This window comes from Vipera ursinii (genome assembly GCF_947247035.1).
Source record: "Vipera ursinii genome assembly, chromosome: 3".
Classification (NCBI taxonomy): Eukaryota; Metazoa; Chordata; class Lepidosauria; order Squamata; family Viperidae; genus Vipera; species Vipera ursinii.
In genome coordinates, this window is record NC_139516.1 from 191,084,710 (window position 1) to 191,105,935 (window position 21,226).

The 21,226-nt window shown below is 39.4% G+C and overlaps 2 protein-coding genes across 5 annotated transcripts in view; both read left to right on the plus strand.

Moving 5' to 3' along the window:
- Positions 1–222: 222 nt before the first annotated feature.
- Positions 223–11,162, plus strand: BAALC (BAALC binder of MAP3K1 and KLF4). The gene is made up of 3 exons (XM_083358619.1): positions 223–539; positions 8,618–8,790; positions 10,942–11,162. Exons 1-3 carry the CDS (start codon positions 359–361, stop codon positions 11,053–11,055), a joined length of 468 nt encoding a protein of 155 aa, XP_083214745.1. The 5' UTR covers positions 223–358; the 3' UTR covers positions 11,056–11,162.
- A 7,487-nt stretch (positions 11,163–18,649) lies between these two features.
- The window catches only part of FZD6 (frizzled class receptor 6), a 41,526-nt gene continuing 38,949 nt past the window's right edge, over positions 18,650–21,226 (plus strand). For 3 of the 4 annotated variants that reach the window (XR_014492001.1, XR_014492002.1, XM_083358561.1), the window contains exons 1-2: positions 18,689–19,202; positions 20,553–20,869. Coding sequence is in view for 1 of the 4 variants with exons in the window: in XM_083358561.1 (XP_083214687.1) it covers positions 20,690–20,869 (180 nt within the window). In the remaining 3 variants the exon portion in view is untranslated. Of the gene's footprint in view, positions 18,668–18,688; positions 19,203–20,552; positions 20,870–21,226 lie in introns of those variants that run through there. The other variant, XR_014492000.1, reaches the window with a different exon arrangement.

The window sequence follows — 21,226 nt, forward strand, 5'->3', positions numbered from 1 at the left end:
ATAACAACCAAGAACAGGAGCCCTGCCCCCGGCCAAGCGGGGGCTTCCTCAGTCCTCCGCTAAGGCGGCGAGCCCCCCCTCCGCCCCCGAGCAGGAGCAGGCGAGGGGGAGGCGGGACGAGGGAAAGCCGTAAGCGGCGGGGAGGGGGAAGAGGGAGGGAGGGAGCGAGGGGGGGGGGCAAGGCAGGCGCCACAAGACTCGGGAGGCAGCCGCAGGCGAAGGGCCATCGGCGGCGAGGCAGAGAGCGCGGAAGGAGGCGAAGGCGAGCGCCCTTGGCAGAGGGTAGCGGAGGAAGGGAGTTGCTGCTGCTGCTGCTGCTGCTGCTGCTGCTGCGCGGAGCCGGCGCCGAGCGGCCGGGATGGGCTGCGGCGGGAGCCGCGCCGACGCCATCGAGCCGCGCTATTACGAGAGCTGGACCAGGGAGACCGAGTCCACTTGGCTGACCAACACGGACGCCGAACCTCAGCAGCAGTCGCTGCCCGCCGCCGCCGCCGGCGGCCCGGAAAGCGGCGACGCCGATGCCGGCCTGAAGGGCCCCGGTGAGTCGGGAAAGCGCGGGGTGGAGGAGGGCCGCCCTTCCGCCGCCGCTGCGGCTGGCTGCCAAGCGGGGCGATTGCTCGGGCCCGGCTGCGGACGCCCACGGGTTCCTCTCCCCACGCCCCAAACACCCCCCCCCCTCCGTCTGAGCCTGGGAGCTGGACCGGGGACCCTCCTTGGAAAAAGCAGGGAGCGGCCTGCAAAAATAGCCGCCGTGCTTTGCATCGCTCCAGGCCAGGGGTCGGCAACCTTGGCTCTTTTATGACTCGCGGACTTCAACTCCCAGAATTCCCGAGCCAGCTATGCTGGCTCGGGAATTCTGGGAGTTGAAGTCCGCGAGTCATAAAAAGAGCCAAGGTTGCCGACCCCTGCTCCAGGCAAACGCTGGCGTTCCTTTGGCGCCTTCCCGTTGCTTGCCTGAGAAAAGTCCGGGCTCTTGCTGCCTTGGTGGCAGTTTAGACCAGGAATCCGAGTTTCCCTCTTTGGGACGCTGTGTTCAGACTTTTCGGGTTTGCCTTCAGATGTTGTGGGAGCTTCACTGGAAGCTTTCAAAGGAGAGACTGGACTGCCTGTCAGAAATCCTGCCGGGTCTCCTGCTTGGGCAGGGGGGGTTGGACTAGATGACGCAGGGGTCTTCAAACTCGGCCCTTTTATGACTCATGGACTTCAACTCCCAGAATTCCTCAGCCAGCTATGCTGGCTGAGGAATTCTGGGAGTTGAAGTCCATGAGTCATAAAAGGGCCGAGTTTGAAGACCCCTGACGTACAAGGTCCCTTCCGACTCTTGTTATTTTAATTCTAATTCTTTTCTTCCAGAAAGGAGGAGAGAAATTGGTGGCAGCCTACCACAACTGCACACGCTCGCCTGGGGTTAACCTTAGCCATAATTTACTTAGTGCAATTGTGGGGCTTCTCGTGATACAGCTATACATTCTTTGCCCATTTGCCAAATTGGATTTAATTCTAGGCCAGTATTTCTCAACCTTGGTAATATTAAGATGTGTGGACTTCAACTCCCCAAATTTCTCAGCCAGTAATGCTAACGGGAATTCTGGGAGGTGAAATACACAACATCTTAAAATTGCCAAGGCTGAGAAACATTCTTAGCTAAAGTATGGTTGACTAGATTGCAAATCAGCATATAATATAGGTAAACACAGTCACAGCTGACCGTATGATATATGCTATATATAGCTTGGGAACAGCATGTATATCTAACTTTTATGTTTATCTCTATCCCTATCGTTGGGAACCTTGTGAATTGTGAATAAAGTCATTCATCTGTTTGAAACCCTTACGATGCAAGCTGTGTGCAAGATAGTATCAACTCTTCTCCTCCACAACTCAATTAGCAATTTTTCTGAGGCCACTTTCAAATGAGTGCTAGTGATTGTATAAAATAATCTATACTCTGTAAAAGTAATGTTTGTAGCTAAGAGAAAATACTACACTGAGGTCAGATACTATAGAATAGAATAGAATAGAATAGAATAGAATAGAATAGAATAGAATAGAATAGAATAGAATAGAATAGAATAGAATAGAATAGAGCTGGAAGGGACCTTGGAGGTCTTCTAGTCCAGCCCCCTGCTCAAGCAGGAGGACCTATACCATCTCAGACAGGTGATTGTCAAGTCTCTTTTTAAAAACCTCCAGTGATGGAGCGCCCACAGAAAGTATATGTATCATGAGAACAAGGATCACAAAAAAAGGCGTAAGAATTTGTTCAAAATAAAAAGTGTTCCTTAACAATACTTTAAAAAAAACTCTTCAAGACCCCAAATGTTCATCATATTATAAGATAAATTTTAGGTGGGATGTTTAATTTGTGTTCCACAGTCACTTATGTTCTAAAAATGTCTAGGATTTTGAAAGTTTGTTAGATGACTTCTGTAAGAAGCTGAAATAAGTATGAAAATGCATTATGAATCCCTACTAAGATTTTTCAATCCATGCCAAAAACTGTCCCACTGAATTGTGCAGCACAAAATAATCTGTCTGACTTTCCACATTTGACTTGTGACAAAAGTTTCCATTAAAACAGTCTAAAGTTGCTTCCTTGCAAATTGTTCATGTGAAAATTTATGTCTCATGTACCCAAAGAGAACCAGATAAGGACAGATAAACACACCTGAACATCTTTAGATACTTCTTTTGGCTTCATTTTCTTTCTTCCCCCGTTTTTGTTTCCCCCCCCTTGCTTATGCATTGAGGATTACTGCTGAGCTGTGATCAAATCTGACATATTAGAAGAATATTTTTATGTGATCTATTGACATGCTTGAAAATGTTTTATTCATTTGGCTTAGCCCACAATACCATTTTGTAAAGCTTGTTTGGTTTGAAGTATTCTGCTTTCTTACATTAACTTTTAACATTGGATTGTATTTTTTCTCTCTACTGCAGATAGGCCAGAGAGAAATACAAATCTGCCGTAATCAGAAAAGGGGTCCTTTGTAGGAAACATTTTTATGCGATCCTTTGAAAGCATAATCTCAATCTGTTTGGTTTTCCAACTAATATCTGTATATTAATCCCTAAAATAGAAGTTTAGAAATTTAATACAAATAATAAAAGAATTGCATTTTTTTTCCTTTTTGTGGACATATTAGTCTTTTGTGAGCATGTCATGCTGTATATACCAAATAATGTTCTTTCTTCACCATTATTGGTTGTCAGTCTAAAGTAGTGTTCTGCCTGGCCTGGAAAAACACTTTCCTTGTTCCAGAAGACAGAATATAAAGGATAGACTGAATATCCTGAACAATCAATAACATCTCCTGTCTGCTTTTGTAGCTACTGCTATCACTGGCAAAAAGTAATATTGACTTTAATTTCTCCAGAAGACTCTTCAGAACCAAGAAACAAAACAAACATTGAAAGAGATATATATTACCTTTATCAAAAGCTTTTGTTTTGTACAAGGAACCTGAACAGATGGTTATCTTAACTTAGCCTGATAAAATGAAAAATGTACGAAGGTGGTAGATGTAATCGTTAAAATAGGCTGCAAACATTCATACTGTAATCTTCCTGATTATGGGCAACATTGCTTTTCCTTTGGTTGATAGCAATATGCTGAAATATCTAGAAATATGACCACTTTGCTGTGCATACTGTGCATATTCAACAGTATACAGGTTGATAATTGAAAATATATATTATTGGCTTGCTTTCTTATATACCCTACTGAACTTATTCTTCAGCTCAAAATCACCCAAAGCAATTTGAACTGGTGAATAACAGAATGAACCAAGCATTACATAACTTTGGAGGCCAACGAGTCAAATCTGGAATCCACTGCTATGTTATCCCCAATGGATGCTTAAACTTCTCTAGCAAAGAAGAGTACACCCTTTCTCAAGAAAATTTTTTGGGAGAACAGCTCTTACCATTAGAGTTTTCCTGATACACAATTGAAATTTACTTCCTTGTAACTTAAGCCATTTTTTTCTTTTCTGAAACATCTTTGAAGAATTGTATCTTATCTTCTTGAAGACAGCTACCATGACTCCACAATCTTTTCCAAGCTAAATATATCCAACAGCTTCAACTGTTCCTCATAAATTTTTCTTTCCAGGTTGTTCTTCTTTGGACACCTTCCAGTTTATCAACATCCTTCCTAAAATTTGGTGCACAGAAGTGGACACAATATTATAGGTGAGGTCTGAGCAATATTTTAGATACAGGATAGAAAGGAATAATGATTTTTTTATCTTGACACTGCTATTGATGGAGCCTAAGATTGCATTTTCCTTTTTTTTGCTGTTGTGTCACTGTTGGCTAACAGTTCATTATTCACCAAGATACTCAGAACCTTTTTCTAGGTACCCAGCATGGTTCCCCCCATCCTATACTCGTATCTTTGATTTTTTTTCTTTACAAAGATCAGTATACATTTATCTTGATTGAAATTTATCTTATTAGTTTCTGCCCATTGTCTCAGCTTGTCAATATATTGTCTTCTATACTTGTGTCATCTGCAAATCTGATAATATTTTCTAGCCCTTCATCTATGTCCTTTATAAATATGGTGAACAGCACAGAGCCTAAAATGGTATCCTATTTGACATTTGCCTTCAACCTGACACAGAGCTAGTGACATATCCTTGTTGGGATGATTATTCAAATAGCTTTGTATCTGTCCAATGATAGCATAGGCCATCCTCATTTGTTCTGAAAACAGTTGGAATGCCTAGGGAAACATTCATTTGCCAGTATCTTTTTTTTTGCACAAGGATTCTAGACCACTCAATGCATTCTAAAAAACAATAGAAGAATGCTAGGCCCATCCTCAACATATTCATCCACCAGGAAGAGGAGTGAAATCACAGAAAAGGGAAACTAGCTAGACATAGTAATACAGCTTTTCACCAGGATGGAGCTGAGGACAACAGTCAGCTGAGGGAGGGCTGGAGAAGACAAAACATGTAAAAGATATGAGAATTGTCTAAACCCAGGCAGAAAAAGCAAAGCACACTAAGTAAGTACTTGTTACTTGCAGTGCTTCTTAGTGTAATTAGGTTTTAATGGCACATAGAGTATTTTTATAGTTATTAGATTCTAAATGTTTTGAAACCCTTGAAGAAAGCAGATCCCTGATTTTAATCATCTTGATATTTTTTTTCTTTCTCTTATGACCTTGGGATTATTTTTTGTAAATTGGATCTTTCTTCTCAGCTGTCCCCTGGGAGTCATTTCAAAGGCTGCTCCTGTATGTTTTTTGAGAGGTTTTCATTCAGTGAGCCAATTATTCAGGTGGTTTTTATTTTCTATGTTATATTTCAGATGGAAAATGAAATAGGTACCAGTAACAAATGGCCTATGGTGGATGCTGATAATTTTCCCTGTGGCGTCCTGTTGGGTTTCAGTTAGAACAGAGCTATAAATTAGGTTAGATAAATGACATAGGATTGTAGAGTGCATCTTTTGCTGCAATAAAACCACATGATAACAAGCTGATTTATCTGCTCCATTGTAATAATGCATTTTACCCCTGTCATCTCCCAAACAGTGCTAGTAATCATGTTTCCTTTACTTTTGATTTGCTCTTTTTTTGTTCTGGAGTACTTCTAGTTTTACTTTGCACTAAGTGCTTTCTTGCTTCTAGTGTATTGCCCCAGCATATTTGCTTTGCAACAAATGATTATTTATATTTCTGTCTAAAGTGCATTTCTGTTGACTTATAGCAAGTAACTGGACTGTACATTGAGATCCATTGGCAATAGGCAAACTCTACAAAGGTAGCCATTTTTCCCCTTAATTGCTGAATATCTTTTGCAAGTGTAAACTTTGATTTGTTCTCTAACCTCTTTGTGGAAGCTTTATATAATTGAAGTGCCACTATGGCAGAAGATTGCAAGGGCGAGTTAATTACTTTTTGTTATGAATGTAAGTAATGTGGGAAATATATAAGGGAAACTAATGATCCTTCACCTACTATGCCCTGGCTATTTACAACTTTAAGCAATCAGTAATTGACCAAAATCACTTCTAATTCAGTTGAACCATTTCAGTTTAAGACAGATGTGGGTTTCACAACTTAACTGCTAACCTATTCTCATCTGCAGCACACAGAATATGTGCCTTGCAATATTCCCATTATCTAAAAGATGTTGCTTAAGCAGCCATATTTTTAAACTGTTCCCCTACCTCTCCTGGAGCCTAGGGTTGTCATCTGCTGGTGCGAACTGGCTGAGTCCCACCACTGTGTATTATATAATATCTGTTTATCTAGGTTTGTCATTAAAAAACATTCCCAAACAATAGGCAAATCCAACAAAAATGAGAAAAATGAATAGTGACCAGTTACGGTACATTCTTCTCTACAGTTAGCATTTTTCTCTCTTGATTTTAATTAATATAACAGAAAAGAAAGAAAAAGAAAACACAGTTGTCACAGTGGAGAGAAAAAAAAACTAATGCAATTACCACAAGATAAATTGTGTACCTAAGGGTTTCTTGTGCATAAGTATTTCTACAAGAAGGCAGATATGATATAGTTGGTATTACTGAAAATTGGTGGGATGAAACTCATGACTGGAATGAACTGATGGAAGGATATAAATTATTCAAAAGAAACAGGCCCAATAAAAGTGGAGGTGGAGTTGCATTATATATAAAAATCACTACATATCTACAGAAGTACACAAAACCAAGGATCAAAACCTAGAATCCATATGGGACAATATAAAAGTAAAAAAGGATGAGATTGCTATATAGGAGTATACTACAGGCCACCCAACCAAGCAGAAGAAAGAAGAACTCTTTGCTAATCAATTAACAAATGTATGTAGGAAACACACCACAGTAGTAATGGGAGACTTTAACTACCCTGATATATCAACTGGGAGACAAACTCTGCAGCAAGCAAGAGATCGAACAGATTCTAACCAACTTAGTTGACAACTTTGTCACCCAAAAGGTAGAGGAGGAAACTAGAAGAAAAGAACCTTGGGCAAGAGTGACCACATCATACTGGAATTCAATATAATACAAACACAAGCAATAGAATATACGTAATCCAATCAGTGTCCTAAATTTGAAAAGAGCTGATTTTAACAAACTCAGAGAGAGTCTAAGCAAAATTTCATGAATAAAAATCCTAAAGGGGAAAACAATTCAAGAAGCATAGGAAACACTGAAAAATACAATCATAAAAGCCCAGTCCAACACAATACCACTAAAAAAGAAAAACAAGAAATCCTTGTTCCTTGTGTATTGATTGTTGTGACAGCAGATTTTGATCCCAAAGCTCAGGCTTTACACTATCTTTTGACTTTCCTTGTATTCTTGAGCATAATGATTTGGTTGTATTATGCAGTCTCGGGGTCAAATATTTCATGAAAAAACATTTGAAACTCTTGTCCATTTCTTCTCTAGTTTCTGCACGGTGTTCTACATGTTAATGTCAAAGCCATTTGATCAATACTTATTTGACTGCAAATTGCTGACCTTTTCTGTTGATCAAGCAGATAAATATACCTGGTGTGAACAAAAGGATCCTCATTTTTTTGTAATGCACAGGGACAAAGTTAGACTTCTGTATCAACTTGTTTTTACGAATTGTTCTATTGTCTTTTCTTTTAAATAACAGTACAGGTAGTCCTTGACTTACAACCATTCATTTGGTTTCAGTGGTGACCATTTGAAGTTACAATGGAACTGAAAAAAGTGACTTATGGCCAGTTTTCACACTTATGACTGTTACAGCCTCCCCATGATCATATGATCAAAATTTGGGTGCTTGGCAATTGGCATGTATTATGCAGTCTCGGGGTCATGTGATCACCCTTTGTAACCTACCAAGCAAGATTCTGAAAAGCAATGTAGGAAGCCAGATTTGCTTAATGACCACACAATTCACTTAACAACTACAGTGATTCGCTTAACAATTGTGGCAAAAAAAAGATCATAAAATGGGGCAAACTCACTTAACAACTGCCTTGCATGGCAATGGAAATTTTGGGCTAAGTTGTGGATATAGATCAAGGACTATCCTGTATTGTTTTGCCTGTATTCTTTCCAAGCCCTTCAACAGTGTTGGAGCATGGATGGCATGTATCTACATATTGAAAAGGCCACTGCCATTGGAAGAGTTGTTCCTATTTTCAGGGTATACAGAATGGCCCTCAGTGTTTACTCTCAGACTTTAAAATCTGCCTTCACTGCTGTGGACACATCCGATGCCTGTGGGGAATGGTTTTCTACCAGCAAACCATCCGTCTGTTCCAAAGACGAAGTTTATTTCTGTTGCTGAGTGAAGTGCTAACCGTCACAAGTTTGGCATCACACAGTGTTTTTTTTCTCCAGGATCTCACGTAGCTAAGTCATTTCTTACCATTCGCTAAAAGTTAATAGGCAAATATCTATGCAAACACTTGGTGTCTACATATGAAGGGGAGAAGAGGTATAAGAACATGTAAATGTAATGTAATGGATCTTATGCTAAAACTATCATGGACAAAACATCATTCTATAAAACAGAATAATTTTGTCAATTTCCTTTTCAGCTGAAAAATACTATACGTAAAGTAATAACAAATATTTTGGCTTTCACTCTGCAATTTTGTATTTCCAGGAATTTTGGAGGACAGCAAATCAACCCAGACATGCATGGCAAAGTCTTCAATTTCAAGTGGCATGGCTATTCCAGAAAAAAGAACTCATTGTGCTATACAGTGTGCAAAACTATCAACTCACACCACTGGAAATGCAGCCCAGAAACCACAAAATAGCTTTAGAGCCTCAGAGGTGAGTGTAGAATTACATTCTGTTTATGTGGTGAAATATTAATTGTACAGAATCTAAACCAGATTCAAAGGCTTCTTGACCACCCTCACTGCTATTCCACTATTGTGTTTAAAAACCCTTGTGAATTCTAAATTCTAAAGGTAAAACAATTTTGCCATTAGGTACTTTGTGATGTGGTCTGATGTTGCTATAGCAACTAGATTGAGGGAGTAGAGAAGGCAAATTCCAAACAACACAGATGGGAAATCACAAGGTCCAGGAGCAGGATCCCAAACCTTTTAAGAGCAGGGAGTCAAGGATGAGAAGAGAATGATGACTGGCTTGAGGCCAGGAGCTGGGAGGCAAAATGAAGCAAAAATTTCTGCCAATGCATCAACAAGTTCTTTAGAGCTATAGTCATTTGCAAAACCCACCACCTTAATTGCAGCTGATAATCAACCGATGCAGAGCAAAAAAATAGTCATAGCTCCATGAAACAGGTGACAGTGTGACACCAGAGCGAATCCTCAGATGATGCAGAACAATCCTGCAGAAGGGCCTTTAATCAAATGCAATTAAACTCTACAATATTTCTGTAGTTATCAGGAAAAAAGGTTTTCAGCTAGGCATTTCTCTCTCTCTCCATTGGTAAAATTATCCTTTATGTTCAGATCTTCTCAGGTTGAAAGAGGCAAAGTAAGGTTAATTTTCTCCATCATTATAGGGAAGTTGAAATAGATTGTTAGAATTAATTTGTATAAAAACTTAGGGTTTTGTCTTCAGAGGACTAAACAGCAAAGCCTTGTCACACATAATGTTTTCAGGCAGATCGAAAATATAGGGTGATTTTAAATGTGATGAGATGCTGAGCTATTTTTCTAAGAATGGTATTGTGCAGTGTAAATTTGACATTATTGAAGGAAGGGTTGGGGAAAATGTTATTTATTCTCCCCATAAACAATTCCCATTTATAAGTATTGATTGCTCTTTTATCATCTTATATAGATGTTTATTCAGAGCAACCAAGATGTTTAAGAAGGCAGGAAAGCAAATAATATGAGAGATGCTTGAAGCCATTGAATATGTTTAGTCTGAAGAAGAAAGGCTATGAAAAGACATAATTGTCTTCTACTATATTCTTACTATACTCCTGCTCTCTGAAGGATTATCATATAAAACACTGAGGAATTCTTCAGAGCTGTTTGAGAAGACAAAGCAAGAAATAATAGGTTATTTACATAATCTATTATTTTTACATAATATGTAAGTAGATCGCAGTTAGACATTAAGCAATATGGTCTAATAGTAACAGTTGTTCATCAGCCAACCAAACTGCTTGTGAGAAAGTGACTGGCCTTCACTGAAGATGATTAAGAAAGCCAGTTAGTCATCTTTGAGATATCATGTATAGGTAGTCCTCGACTTACAACAGTTTGTTTAGTGATGGTTCGCAGTTAAAATGGCACTGAAAAAGTGACGATCATTTTTCACCCTTACAACTATTGCAGCATCCTGATCGTCACATGAGCAAAATTCAGATGCTTGGCAACTGACTCATATTTATGACCATTGCAGTGTCCTGGGGTTATGTGATCATCTTTTGCAACCTTCTGACAAGCAAAGTCAATGGGAAAGCCAGATTCACTTAACAACCGTGTTACTAATTTAATAAGTACAGTGATTCATATAACAACTGTGGCAAGGTCATAAGATGGGGCAAAACTCACTTAACAAATATCTCACTTAGCAATACAAATTTTGGACTCAGTTGTGGTTGTAAGTAGAGGACTACCTATAGTAGTACTGCAATGAGCTAGACTAGGTGATCTTCAAGGTCTCTGGTAACTCATAACATTCTGTGATTGTTTTCTGAACTAAAAAGCTCCAGATTTTTTATAACTTTCATTCTCCCATTGCCACTGGGGGAATTGTCCTGTTGCTTTAGGTTTGAGTTTCCCAAATTTTGAGCTGAAATAATTATATTAATAGGTTATGATACCTAACTTAAGACTACAACCTAGGGATTGATCAAGTTCTAGTGCTATTAGAATAGTATTTAATCAGTCTCTTTTTAAAATCTGTTCTCCAATCTTGTTTTTCTGTTTAAGAGATTTACTTCTACAGAATATATTCTAAGCATAAATTATATTTTATAAACTCCTTTTCAAACAGGCTAAATGGGACAAGAAAAGAGCCACAAAAGAAGTTAGTAGTAACACTTCCAAAACAGACAAATACAAACAACTAAATAGCAACAGAAGAGTTGCAAAGAATGGTATCAATTAAGGAAGCACTGAAAAAAGGTGAATGAATTTTGCAATATCTTGCTGCACTTTACCTGACTGCGTAATGCAGGGATCTGGAATTTCAACGCTGACATTATGCTGAATGTGGTGGACAACTGATGCTGAGTGCCTTTGGAAAAATGGTATTTTATTAGCTCTGCAGTTCTGCCAGCATTGGAAGCTTGAATACTTTTTCTTGTTCTTTACTTGAAGAGCTTGGCCACCAATTAGGAAGTAACCGGTTTGATTTTTACTTTGCCAGTAATTAAGTAAGTAACTCAAGGTAACTTATGTTAGTTTCCTGTGAAGAGAAATGTAAATCAAAATGCTCGAGATGCTTGAAAAGCTTCTCAGAAATTAGGGCTTCATGCAACATAAATTTTTAGATGCATGAAAGCTGTTCATTCATGATTGATTGATGGACTGATTCATTATGTGCCATCAAGACAGTGTGGACTCTTAGAGATCACAAAGACAGATTTTCCCCAGGATGATCTGTTCCAGGCCTGGCTCTTCAGTTCTTCTGGTGGTGCAAAGTTATCATTTAGATTAGTTCAATTTAAATATGAAATTTATATAATCTGAAACCAAAATGTGATCACAGCAATCACTGTGTGCAAAGTAGCACCCTGAACGATCCTGTAATTAATGTTCTGAGATACCACAAGGGAGTTCTACTATTACAGATAACTTGCTGCTACCTAAAATACATGGCCAAAATTTGTGTCACTGTAGATAATTGTGTGATAGGTGTAAAACATTTAAGAATGCAGTATCCTGTTTGGCAAATAGGAAGTTTGCACTGGGTTGTTGTATTATAGCAGTTGATGGTACTTGCTCATTTTTGGGGAAAGTCAATTCCCTCTGCCAATGTGTATGATGTGTGCCACACAATGTGCCACACAGGACAGACCTGTCAGTCTCTCCGACAGCTGCCTAAAACCCAAAGTGATCTTTCCTAAGAATAAGTCTCATAAAGTTCCCTAACATGAAAGGAAAAGAAAGAATTGCAACAAACTGAATTATATTCAAAGTAGAAATAACCTGTATCCACAAACATTAGGGTGGACATTTTCTGATTTTCTTTCTATTTTTCTATGATTCAGTAAGGAGGTGGTCTCTGCACTGATAATGAGGAAAATTTCATCTGAACACATGATCAAAGCTTAGCTTTGATACTATTTTGATAATATAAAGCCTGATTAAAAGTCTGAATTTCACATTGGCCTTTCATTTATTTCTGGTAAAAATCATGCTGCTATATAATAGTAAAATTATGCCAAATGCATTGTTTATTTGTTTTTGTAAGGCTACACAATTCAAAACAAACTCTGAGTGCCATATAAGATTTAAAAGATTTTTAAAATTGACCAAATATGACAACAACATAGAAAGATAAGTTTTGATTTCACTTGAAGGACCAACTGATGTAAAGTTCAAAATCCTTAATAGGGATAGAAGGTATTTTTGATGGTCATAGCAGGAAAAAAGTAAGCTTTAGGATGAAATTACATGTGACAGTATAAGGGAAGTGCATTTTTTCATGAATTTCCATTTTTCATATTTGCATACTATACATTTCTCCAAGTGTTTTAAATCCTGCCTTTGTGGTTAAAAATACTTTTTTGTGTACTGTGCACTTAATAAGAGCTTCAAATGGGGTGGGGAGATTATCTCTTGACTGTGTCTTTTTAAAAGAGAAAAATTGTATATGCTATATTGGAGTCTCTAATTTTAATGGAAAGCAGATCTGTTTTAAATCAGGACTAAATTTTCCAAGCAGAAGTCTTTTTGATGAGTTACTAATCTATAAATTAATAAAATATAAATCAGTAAACAAATTAAGTGACTAGGTTATGAGAGTCAAAGCTGAACAATTATCAGTGTATTGAATGAGAACCTTAATTACCACAGAAGAGACATTTTGAAAATGTAACTAGAAAAATATGTACTATTAAAAGACATTGCTTGATACAGAAATCCAGTGTTTGAAATCTATATTCAGATTTTAGTCTTAATTATAGCAGTGTAGGATTGCATAAATAAAAATAACCTTCAAATCATTCTTGGCATTACTTAGTATTACACCCAAGCTTTAGTTCAAATGATGTGTGTAATATACATAATTAGAAAGGAGTCTTGATGCTTCAATAAAGCTTGCACTCAGCATGCATTACTATTTTCATTTCCCTAGGAATAAGTCTCAGTTGCTTCTGAGCAAGTATACAGTGTTTGATTTTGTATAGATCACCCTCTAACTTAGACTGCAATCTGTTCACAGGTAAACCTCTTAAGTCTCATTAATTTTAGTAAACCTATTTATCAGACCTTGAATTCAAAAACAAATGGTGTACTACCCTCTGTGGAGGCCTCCAAAATTAACTGAACATAAAGAGAGAGAGCGCTGCCAATTGCACACTCCATAAGCACAATATTAACATACTCATTACTCTTATGTCTGCTCTTTCCATTGGGGCATCTAAATGCCTGTCTGTCTGTGTATGTATGCCTGGGTATATGCACACAGGTTCTCTGTTGATTAAAAATCTTACATAATTAAGTTTTATGCACACAAGGAAAATTTATACATAAAACCTATTCTACAAATCTGAAGTGAAACTGCTTTTGAATGCCTGGACTTATGTACCCCCGATGCATTGCTCCCTCCCTTTCCCCATATCACCCAAATTTAAATACGTAAGTTTAGTCTTGCAAACTTGAAGATGTGGACTTCAGTTCCCAGAACTACCCAGCATATTGGCTGGGGAATTTTTGGGAGTTGTAGTCTGTAGATTTTCTAGTTGCAAAGGTTGAGAGACTCTGGGCTAGAACTCTATACATTTCATGAATTGAGTTACAATCCACAAAAGCTTACACCTTTTAGTAAAATTTGTCAGAAAAGGTGCTACTAGATTCCTGATTTTATACAGCTGTATAAGGATGCGGTGGCTCAGTGGGTTAGGACGCTGAGCTTGTCGATCAGAAGGTCGGCAGTTTGGCGGGTCGAATCCCGAGTGCCGCGTAGCAGTGAGCGCCTGTAACTCGTCCCAGCTTCTGCCAACCTAGCAGTTCGAAAGCACGTAAAAATGCAAGTAGAAAAATAGGGACCACTGCGGTGGGAAGGTAACAGCGTTCCGTGCGCCTTTGGCGTCTAGTCATGCCGGCCACATGACCACGGAGACGTCCTCGGACAAGCACTGGCTCTTCGACTTTGAAACGGAGATGAGCACCAGCCCCTAGAGTCGGAAACGACTAGCACGCATGTGCAGGAGAACCTTTACCTTTATAAGGATGGTGGCATTGTCTGGTGAAGAAATGATCAAATATTTTTTTTATTTAATATAAGAGTTATATCACTTTGATTCAGCCTTCTGGATATATTGGAATACAAACTCCCATCATCTAAGTTAGCCTTGTCCTTTAGCCATGTTAGCTGGTAACAACGAGGTGTGTATTCTAATATATTTGAAGGGTATTTGGTTGAGAAATTTTAGAAATGAGCAATTTTAATACCTGTTAAGTGATCATAGCAGTCTTTAAGTGGCCTCCAGGAAGACTATGAAATGCTGTAGTCATTCAAAACTAATCATTTGAGTTTCCTGGCCTGCACTCCTTTTTAAAACACATTCTTGATTGTAAATAACATTCTTTTTATATCAGCATTTAAGTGACCAGTGTTAAGTACATACAGTACCTGTAAGACTGTCAAGGATCTGTGAAAAATTCCAGAGTTTGAAAGATAAATACAATCAACTCTTCAAAAGTACTCTCTGTTCTAAAAAGAACTTTGAGTGCAATCAGTGAATGGGATCACACATAATGCTAAGTCTGGGTTTATTCATTAAATCACAACAAATTATAAAATATAATTTCTGAATGCATATGTGTTAAACAGAAGTTCAAACAAAATAATGTACAGTTCAGTATTATTAATGTCTCAGATGAAGAATTAATCCAAAATTTGTTAAGATAATAGAAACTAGGCCCCAAAATAAGGAAAGAATAAATGATTGGCTTAACTAATCTAACTAATCTAAGGGCCATTCTTGTCAGTTCATAGTTAGTTTAAAAGCACATGTCATTATCTCAATGCCCTTTAGTTCTACAAACTGCAAGATGCTGTCAAAGAAAATGCAGATGGTCAAACCTTAGGCGGACACAACTCAATATTTATGCTACGCTTCAAAAAAAAAAAAAGAATTTTGGAGACAACAGATTTCTGCTCTTTCACACAATTTGAAATAATTAGTTTGTTCAGTCAAATTCAAACAAATTTCCTTTCTAGAGTCAGAATTAATTACAACTGACCTAGCAGAAGAGCAGGTGGTCCACAGCAAATTTTATTTTTACTGCAGTTCGACTAATGTGGGATTTTAGTCAGTCCCACTAAAACAAGATCGATTTCCCACAGCTTATTACTTCTGTTTCAGCAACATACCAATTCAGTGAGAAATAAGTATAAGTAGAAAACATGGCCTTTTCCAAGCTCACTTTTGGAATCCTTCCCAATCCACTTATCAAGAGTGGTCACTGAAGGTTTCTACATTTCTTCTCTATAACGAAGCAATGTATTGTGTCTGTGTAGTTCTACTCTCCTGGGAAGCACAAGACAGGCTGCTACATTTTGCTCCATGTTACGTGATCAAGAAAGAGGAAAGAAAGCCAGCAGCCTTCTAAGCTGCAGCCAACCACCTCTTTCATTGGGTGTCTGCAATCTGATTAATCGTTGAATTCAATCTTTCTGTTGCCAGCTACTCCCCACACACAAATTTCCTCTGGTTCTGTTCAGTTTTCATTCCTGCTGATGGACTATCAATAGAGTGCTTGCCTCTTTATATTAATTTCTTCCAACATTCTGTTGGGTTGGAAACAATAATATTGGTAAGTTAAGGAAAGTAGGCAGAACGTGGCTTGTGGGATTATTACCAATTGCTTCATTATAGCTTCCCTCTGGATCATGTAACCAGGAAAAAAAGGAGGGCTTAGAATGGCATGTCATCAACTTTCCAAGCAACTGCCCAAATGCCTTTCCTATAGGGATGCACTGGGGGCATTTTTTCCCTGCTGCTCCCAAGAAGATATGGCCCATTTTTTAAAACCGATTTTTCTTTCACCAATTTCTCCCAGAAGAGCAAGTTTGGTCCTTTTTTATTCAATTTTTGGAGAGTTATTCTGCTGACAGAGAGGCATGATACCAAGCCTTTGTACGTGCGTCTGTTTCCACATCTATATTCTGCCTGATTAGAAGAAGAAAAAAAGTGCTTGACTTCAGTGACATGTACTACAGAATTTTTGATAATATGGAAATAGCCTGCTATTGCTTTCTAGAGCTTTTTTTTTAACTTCCCAGTCTAGCTCACAGAATTGGAATCATTTAGATTTTTAAGATCAGTGATGATAGACTAGCAGCTGTGACTTCACTGGGCTCTTCATGTTTATATTATCAACTGAACAATCTTAAAAGTTGTTTTTGGCCAGTTCAGTATAAGCAATGACTTGAAGCTAAGAGACTCTGAAGAGAGAATTGCTATCATGGTTCTGTGGCTCTGCAAATTTCCTTGCTTAGAAACATTTCATTCTACTTGCTGGAGTTCGTTATCCATGTTTGGTATAAGAGTGAGAAAATAAGTTCCTGAATGTTTTTGGGAGAGGTGCTGATAAATCCTATTGTCTCAGTGCTTTCACTCTCAGCTTGTAATTATGTGCACCTCTCAACACAATTTACTTATGCTAATGAACACTTGCAAGTATTTTAAATATTATGACTACATTTCATAAAGGCACATTTCTATGTCTGGCTCAAGGCTACCATAACAAGTTTATGTCACAAATGGTCCAGCAACAGAGAAATTTTGAATTATAGTTTCAGTTGCCAAATAATAATGATGACGTTTGTTGCTGACCTTTTTCTGAGAGATTTAAATTTTGGTTATTTTCAATTTCTAATAACAAACACTTCCTAAATGACTTTATAACAAAGAACAGTAAATTCATAATGGTTCACATTTGAAATAGTTTGCCCAATCTTATACCGAATCCATAGAGAGATATTTTTACTTTAAAAATATTTAAAATTAATTTTCCAATTGTTTTTCCTCTGGTAGTATTTACTCTGGAACAGGAAACTGGGAAATTGTTCACATTTGACAGCAATGCAGATGTTTATTTAGTTGATTTGACACAGCCCAACTCCAGCCCAACTCTGGCATTGACAAAATCAAATTATTCTATCCATTATTCATATTTCCTAAGTGTTCCAGACAATAAATCATTTTATACAATGGGGAAAAAAGCAAGGAATGTTTATTTTTCTTCATGAGCATTTTTCAGCCCAAGAGTCTTTTGTTTTTTTATCATAGACAGATTGCTTATTGATCTGTTCCATTTGTTTTTATACATGAATAGATTTATGCTTGAATTTTATTTTCAAACAAATCTAAGCAGATGTCCACCAAACGAGCACCATTCTCATTGTTATTTTCTGTATACTTCCAATTTTATCCAATTTTTATTTTCTATATACCGTATTTCCATTTTTTTTCCAATAGAAAAAAAAGTTCTTGCTGGATCACAGTCATTCAGATTACACAACTGTTTTCAAAGGGCATGGCTGGTCCTTCCATTATTACATTCAGTGGAGTGTAATGCAACTACTACTAACTTACAGACTTTTATACAATAACAGAGACGACACAATTACTACTACCAATATCTTAGGTATGGTTTAACCCTTTCATTCATAATTACATTTACACTGTCACTTCCCTGCACCTATATATCAACTCTATTCCCCAAGATCACGCCAGATTTCCTACTGCATGTCTTACTTTCCTAATGCACTGACAGAACATATTTTTCCTACCGTTTTCCCTTTGCAAATTTATATTCTTTTTACTGTTTATTCCGATTACATACCAACTTGCAATTTTCCACACGATAAAACTGCGGCTTTCCCGTTAAATAAGCCATCATCGCCGGAAGAAAACCTCCGAATGGAGTCCTCACCTTTTCCGCTTGTTTTTCGCTGGAGAAAAGTTTTCATTTCTTTTAAATTAAAGTATATAAATTAAATTAAGAAATAAAATAAAATAAAGAAAGAAAGAAAGCAAAAGGTAAAAAGGTTACTTTTGACCTCCCCGCACAAGCACGCTCATCTCTTTCCAGTCAGGCGCGCAGGCGGCCCGCCAGGCGGGAGGAAAAGGACGCAGCCTTCGGAGCGGCCTGGGGAAAGGGAAGCGGGAGGAGATTCAGGTGATGGGGAAGGTGTGTCTAGGCCAGGGGTCGGCAACCTTGGCTCTTTTATGACTCGCGGACTTCAACTCCCAGAATTCCCGAGCCAGCATAGCTGGCTCGGGAATTCTGGGAGTTGAAGTCCGCGAGTCATAAAAGAGCCAAGGTTGCCGACCCCTGGTCTAGGCGCCCCCCCCCCTTCCGCCGGCCGTTCAAATATCGCGCGACTCGCGATTCTCCTCGTTTCCTTTCGGCAGGGGGCGAAAAAAAGTCACATCCTACCGGCGAAGGGAGGGAGGGGGCGGCGCGGCTATGTTCTTCCCCGAGGCCGGCCAGGTGCGGCGCTCGCCCTCCCTCCCTCCCTCCCTCCCCGATTGGCGCAGGTGAGGTAGGGCGCGCGGCTTCGCCTCCCGCTGAGCCTCCGCGCGCGGGGCTTTTGGCGCAGCCTTTCCGGACGGCGCTGGCACTTTTCGCCGCGGGGGGGGGGGGAGAGAGAAAGAGGGAGGCGGAGCCCCGAGTTGGCTTGGCTGGGCTCGGCGTTTGCCTCCCGCGACGGGAATGCAATGGAATTTCCACGTCGGGTTTGCGTCCGCGCTTAAGAGCCCCTCTTCGCGCCTCCATTGCTCGGCGTTCAAGTCGCGGGGGGCGTTCTCCGTCTTCTCTACCTTGCAGGACTCCGGATTGTTTTGGGTGGGGGGTGGGTGGGTGGGAAGAGACGCGGCAGGGCTGAGCTCGCGGCTGGCGGGAGGTGTTTGGGAAAAAAAGTCGCCCCACTTTGCCTCGCCTTTAGACGCCGAGAAGGTTCCCGCCGCGCCTCGTTCAGCTCCGGGCTTGTGCGCTTTGAAGGAGAGTTCGCCGTTTGAGGCTTGCTTTGGCAGGCGCCGACTCGGAAAGGGGGACCCCCGTATCGGGAGTCCGGTAAGTGGCGTGAAAAGCTCGGAGGACCCTACGGCGCTTTTGAGTCGCAGTGGGGCCTGAAGTGCGGCGGGAAGCGAGCAACGGCCTCCGAAGCCTGGGTCTCCCCCCCTCTTCCCCCACTTGGGAGTTTTCTCCATTAGAGTTTATCGCAGGCGTCTTCAAACTTGGCCCTTTGATGACTTGTGGACTTCAACTCCCAGAATTCCTCAGCCAGCATAGCTGGGAGTTGAAGTCCACAAGTCATCTGGGAGTTGAAGTCCACAAGTCATCAAAGGGCCAAGTTTGAAGACCCCTAGTTTATCGGCTGGGGGTGGGAACCGTCCCTTTCCACGCACACCTCTGGAAAGCTTTGGGAATACCCCGGAGCGAAGTATAGATTGGGTAGCAACAGTTTTTTTTTTAATTATTATTCGATCCTGGACCAGCTGTGCAGAAGGTTAGGACAAAAAAGAACGTCTGTTGACAATCGATAGCCTATCGTAAACATAAGTTGCTGTGACCTACCTGGGGATGTTGCGAGTGATTTTATATTTGGTCATCGGTTGGATTTTAAATTTTCCAAGCAGAAGTCTTTTTGATGAGATACTAATCTATAAATTAATAAAACATAAATCAGTAAACAAATTAAGTGACTAGGTTACGAGAGTCAAAGCTGAACAATTATCAGTGTATTGAATGAGAACCTTAATTACCACAGAAAAGACATTTTGAAAATGTAACTAGAAAAATATGTACTATTAAAAGACATTGCTTGATACAGAAATCCAGTGTTTGAAATCTATATTCAGATTTTAGTCTTAATTATAGCAGTGTAGGATTGCCCCGGAGCGAAGTATAGATTGGGTAGCAACAGTTTTTTTTTTATTATTATTATTCGATCCTGGACCAGCTGTGCAGAAGGTTAGGACAAAAAAGAGCGTCTGTTGACATTCGATAGCCTATCGTAAACATAAGTTGCTGTGACCTACCTGGGGAAGTTGCGAGTGATTTTACATTTGGTCATCGGTTGGATTTTAAAGTTTGGATGGTGCTTCCCTACAGGTTGAGCCTGTATGCCGTAGCTATTGGGAACAGTTTCTCTGCCTGGCTGCATTTCTAACACTTGGGGAGTATCTCACTGCAGGCAGTGGAATGCCGCTGTGTAAACATGCAGAGGCTTGTGTTTTCTGTGGTAGTAACTGGTTTTTAGCTATTGGAGAACAAATCCAGCATTGTTTTGTCTGGCAGAAGTCGAGAAGGAAGCTTCTTGTTGCAGTTCTAAAGTAGGACTTTCATTTAATGTTTAATGTTTACAAGACTCCTGATGCAGTTAAAGCTGCTGTCAATTAACTTCTTTTGGTTGGTTTGCAGTTTGCAGTCTGGAAAAATGTCACGGTTAAAGCACACGGATGCAAATATGAAGAGAAGCAACAAATGTAATCTCTGAATGTCAGCATTCTGCTTGAGAAAGTAAACAGGACAGAAAAAAGTTGGAAATATTTGGAAAAATGGGGTTCCTTGTTTTCCTTCTGATCTGGAGTTCAATCTTAAACTTGACATATGGACACAGTTTGTTCACATGTGAGCCTATTATTATCCCAAGATGTTCTGGAATGACTTACAATATGACATTTTTTCCTAATATGATGGGACATTATGATCAGGACACTGCAGCTTCCCACTTGAAGGTGAGTTTTGTCTTTGCACATAGTTATAAGCACTTTTGTAGGTATCTTTTGCGGTACAAAAAGGTAAGATTATTTATTAGTTTTTATCCTGCTATTAATTTTATAAATAACTCAAGGTGGTGAACATACATACAAAATATTCTTTCCTCCTCCTGTTTTCCCCACAATAACAACCCCATGAGGTGGGTTGGACTAAGACAGAGTGAGTGGCTGAAGATCACCTAGCTGGCTTTCATGCCTAAGGCAGGACTGGAACTCATCGTCTCCTGGTTTCTAGGCCTTCTAGGCCAGCACCTTAACCACTAGACCACACTGGCTCTTAATTTATTATTTTAGGAACCTTTATTATTGGTAATT